At 38.8% G+C, this 4,630-nt stretch overlaps 1 protein-coding gene across 1 annotated transcript; it reads right to left on the bottom strand.

The window, feature by feature from the left end:
* Positions 1–219: 219 nt before the first annotated feature.
* LOC113222951 (mucin-19-like) lies at positions 220–3,283 on the bottom strand (the record flags this gene model as incomplete). The annotated part of the gene is made up of 6 exons (XM_026452525.1): positions 3,090–3,283; positions 2,900–2,953; positions 2,338–2,391; positions 2,187–2,240; positions 417–470; positions 220–273 (listed from the first exon to the last, which is right to left on the bottom strand). Coding segments are annotated over exons 1-6 (454 nt in total), but the record flags the coding sequence as incomplete, so codon positions are not given.
* Positions 3,284–4,630: the final 1,347 nt, after the last annotated feature.

Below are 4,630 nucleotides of genomic sequence, written 5' to 3'. Positions count from 1 at the left end.
ACAACTGATGCTCAGTGCCTTAGCTCCATGGTAAAGTCTCCTTGAAGCAGAGGAAAGGAAGATAAAGGCATTTGAGTGTCCCACTTTTACATATTAGGTAAAATCTTGCCTATTTGTAAATTTTTTTTTTAAAATGCGCTACACAGGAAGTACAAATGGTAGATGTGATCAAGGCAAAGTGACCTTCTGGGAAGGAGGTAGTGGATTGTCAGTTCTTACTTGCAGTTGTTGTAACCCCAGTCATTCCACTTGCTCCAGGAGAAGCTGTGGCTGCTGGGAGAAGAAGGACACAAAAGGAAAAGATTCAGGGGGCATGGAATGGAACGGTGGAGCTCCTGCATAGAAGCACCAAAAGGAAAGACATGTTACTGTAGCAAGCACCTGTGAAAGGATTCCCCACCACACTGTGGACTCACCTGTGCTGAAACTTCCACGGGCAACTGTTGTGGCAGGGGCTACCGCTGAGATACCTGAAACACAAAGAGACTGAGGTGATCACAGTGAATGAGTAAGTCAAATGAGGACCTGAATCTCAAGGGGATATGCTGTATTTCTGTATTTAATTGCCATAACAGAATCCTCTTTCTCTGAGCAGGAGGCAGGTGGAAAACTTGATGTATCTGCCTGCTTTCAACAATTCATAACAAAAGAAGATACAATGTTTCCAAGAACAAGCACAACTGAAAAGGTGATAAAAGTGAAACTAGATGCATTTTCCCAATGCTCAGCTGATTGCTTCCCTGTTGCTGCAGTGATGCCTGCTGTGAGATAGAAAGAGGAGGAAAAATAGTTTAAATGTACTGAAGCTTCACAGGTAGGAGAAAATACTGAGTCAGCATTTTTGTTCAAATATACATGCTAAATGTATGTGTCCTGGTTCCATAGAGGTCTTTTCTGTTTCACACACACGCACTGAAAACTTTCTGAATTCCACCTAAACGGCTAGCAGGAGTTGTAACATAAATGGAGAAATGCATCATATCCTCAGAAATGAAGCAGTAATGATCCATTTTAGAATTAGTGGATTTTCAAAAAAAAAAAAAAAAAAAAACGTACCTCCACCAGCAAATCTATTTTGAATCACTTGCAGTGTCCCTAAATAATACAAACACAAACTCTCTCAAGGAAAGCTTGGGAGACCTAATATTTATGACGTCAAATCATGGGATGTTTCTTCTCACCAGTTTTGAATCCAGTCTTTTCTGTGGAAGTAGTGGCCTCTGATGGAAGAAAGAGGAGAATGAAAAAGACTGGGAATTTAGAATACTGGAAGAAGATATTGGGATATTACTTTATCAGAGAAGGCTTTAAAAAATCATGGCATGTGACATTAAAATAAGAGGCATTTCTTGTTAAGCTACCTGTGTTAGGTCTTCCAGATATAAAGGTCATTCCAGACAATTCTCCAGTGGTAACTAAAATGGAAAAAAAAAAAAAAAAAAAAAAGGAAAGGAAATAAAGGAATAGAGCAGTTTGTCACCAATTAAGCTTGGAAGCATCAATGTCGCACTAAAGCCCTCTCCTGTGAACACTCGATTTCTATAGAGAAAGGAAAACGAACAACTTCCTAGCATTTCATTTTCCAGGCCAACATGGGATGGATGTGTTGCTTCTGGGATTCCCTTTCACTATGAGGCAAGAGAAAAATAGGGCTTAAATCAACCTGACCTGTTTCCCTTCCAGGAATATATCCCCCTGGTGTGACAGAGGTGCCTAGAGGATGAAAAAATCATTGTTTTATATTTATAAGCAGGACTGTGTGATACAACTTGGGGAATTTTAATAATCAGTTGTCTTCCTGAAGCTTTCTAGTGTGAGGAGAGAGAGGAAACCAACATCATGTGTAAGTATATGAGAAAAATGATTTAAAAAGTATCAAGATGTGAGTCGAAAGGCAACCTGGGTAGGGGAATAGGAAGTCCTGAAAGGCTGAAATACATGAAATGTTTTTTAAATATCTTTTATGAGAAAAAATAATGTCTCCATAAGCTAGAATAGTGCACACAGCCTGGCTGACTATCCAAGGTCATGAAGTTCAAAAGCAGAATAACTGACCAGGTTGACAGGACACCGTATGACCCAGAATAAAATGCAGGCCCCTACTTCAAATGCCTTCACTATTTGTTCTCTGTAGCTACCAGCTAGAGACATGATGAGATCCTCAGGCCTAAGCCTGACAAGCTCACCTCCGGTTGGTCCTGCTTGGGTGGCTCCACTTCCTCCTGGGAAAGTTGTGGCCTCTGAGAGAGAAAGGAATTAGAGGTATGAAGACTGCACTGGACATTCTAGGGCCCCATAACCTGTATTTCCCAAAGGGCCACGTTCAGAATTCCTGACCTGTGGGGGCACTTTTAGCCTCCAGAGTTCTGCCAGAGATGCCCTCAGTAGTACCTGAAAAAAGAAAGGATTGAGGTCAGTTGGTCAGTTTATTGCTCCTCATGATATGGGCAGAGGCTCTTAATGAAAAAAAAAAAAAAATTCTTTTCTTTAATGAAACAGAAAATTTATTACTCTGGATTTTCTATTTTTAAGAGTTGATCCATGCATTGTCCACAGAACATATAATTCCCTCAGCAAGTTTACAGAGAAAGTCCTCCGCCACTGAGTTTTTATTTTTAGAATTTCGGTCCAGAAAGACAGATTTGGGCCAAAGTCACCTATATAACCATCAGGGAATAGGCCCCATGATGCCCGGATGAAGGGTTCTGAGACCCAAGGCAAAAGACATAAGGGGAAAATGTTGAAGTATCTGAACTATATTTATTGATATTAAATATTGAACATCTGCTAAATTTTTGCCTAATATGCCAAATATAGAAAATTTAAAGACTTTTGCCATATTTCTATTGAGACATGGGAAATTATAACAAAGTACTCTTAGTTCCTTAGCAGAACTCACCTGTGATTATTTCAGCTCCTGTTTCTCCACTTTCTCCTATAGAAGTTGTGGCCTCTGCAAAACAGGGACAAAGAACAGCAGTGAGGGCAAAGATTAGAAGCATCCAAAAAAACATGGTAGGGTCACCCAGGCAGACACCTCATTGAGGAGCCCTTTCCAAGCAGTGGTTCCTCCCAGTCTGGTGCTTTACCTGAGTTGGAGCTCCCAGGGGAGACTGTTGTAGCAGAGAGCACTCCAGTTGTGCCTAGGTAGGAAAGAAAAGAGAAAGATCTACATGGGAACTCTTTTGTGACCCTTAGAAACATGTGGCCAACAGTAGGTCTATTTGTGACTTTGAAGCAAGAAAAAACACTTCCTGGACTTATAACTGACATAAGGACAACTATGTTTCAGATTGATTGTGTTTCTTTACAAGGCCAAGGTTAATGCAGTAAGCAAGATCCCTGCCTTCATCATAATGATTATTATGATGCCAATGTTGGAGGTCTTATGAAAGGCTTTCCCCAAGTTTACCTGTCCTACTTCCTGGTGCTCCAGTGGTGGCTCCACATGAAAAGAGATTAGGAGAAGAAGAGGAGAAGGAAAGAAGAGGAAAGAAGAAAGAAAATCTTAAATTCTCATCTATGAACAGGACATTGTTTTACAGACTATGCTCTTTTCAAAAGGAAAACCACTTCAAAGCCAGAGCTACTATTGCAACCCTCCTCTCCAGCAACCTAGAACTCTGAGGTTAGTCTCCCGAACGGAAAGACTTTACGAACTTTGAGCTCAAGAGTTTATAAATTCAAATCCAAGAAGAAACTCTGTTTTCTTGAAATACTATAGCCTCAAAGGAAATTTAAAACCACACTCCATACTAAAGAGATTCTCCACATTATCTGTGATAATTTTCTGCAATTTCAATTTATTTCCAAATTAAAAACTCATTAAAAAAATTTCCTCTATGAAATTTATCAAAATACAACAATAAACATAAATACCTCAAAGTCTTTACCTGATTTTATTTCTGCTCCAGGGGTGCCACTTCCTCCTAGGGAAGTTGTGGTCTCTTGAAGAAAACCAAAATTAATTGAGTATTAAGAAAAGGGGATGAGCTAAGCTGATGTCATTATATGAGATAACCTGAATTCAAAATGTCTGGACACTTGCTATTAAGTCAGAAAAGAAGGCCTTCTGACTTTAAAAGTAATGAAAAACATAAATATATAAGTTTAATTGTTAAAACCAAGAGATACATCACTTGTAAGTTTATCTTCTTAATTGGACCTTAGGTATTTCTTAATTGGAATAAGATATGTAAACCTCTAATTAAAAAAGTAGATATAGTAAGGAACTCATAAATTATCAATATGCTTATTACTATAAACATCATTATTTATTGCTTTAAGTACTAGACTTTTCATGTGTAAAAGTTTTGCCGGTGGCTACCACATTGGAACTCAGAGTGATAGGAATCAATATTTTTATTCTTTACACATCATGAAAAGAAAACGACCTTTGATGGGCTCAGGGAACTCTGTTTTGCTAATGTGTCAGCACGCTCTTTCAGAGGTTTCTAGACAATGGGTTAATCTTTATGTTTTGCACGCACAATTTCTATAGAATATTTAATGAGAAAAATGTTAGTGGCTATTATTTCCTTTATGTATCACTGAGGGAAAGAAAGACCTTTCTCTCCAATCACACAACTGATGCTCAGTGCCTTAGCTCCATGGTAAAGTCTCCTTGAAG

The sequence above is a fragment of the Piliocolobus tephrosceles genome, unplaced genomic scaffold (assembly GCF_002776525.5).
Source record: "Piliocolobus tephrosceles isolate RC106 unplaced genomic scaffold, ASM277652v3 unscaffolded_36767, whole genome shotgun sequence".
Lineage (NCBI taxonomy): Eukaryota > Metazoa > Chordata > Mammalia > Primates > Cercopithecidae > Piliocolobus > Piliocolobus tephrosceles.
This window is presented reverse-complemented; position numbering and strand designations above follow the sequence as displayed.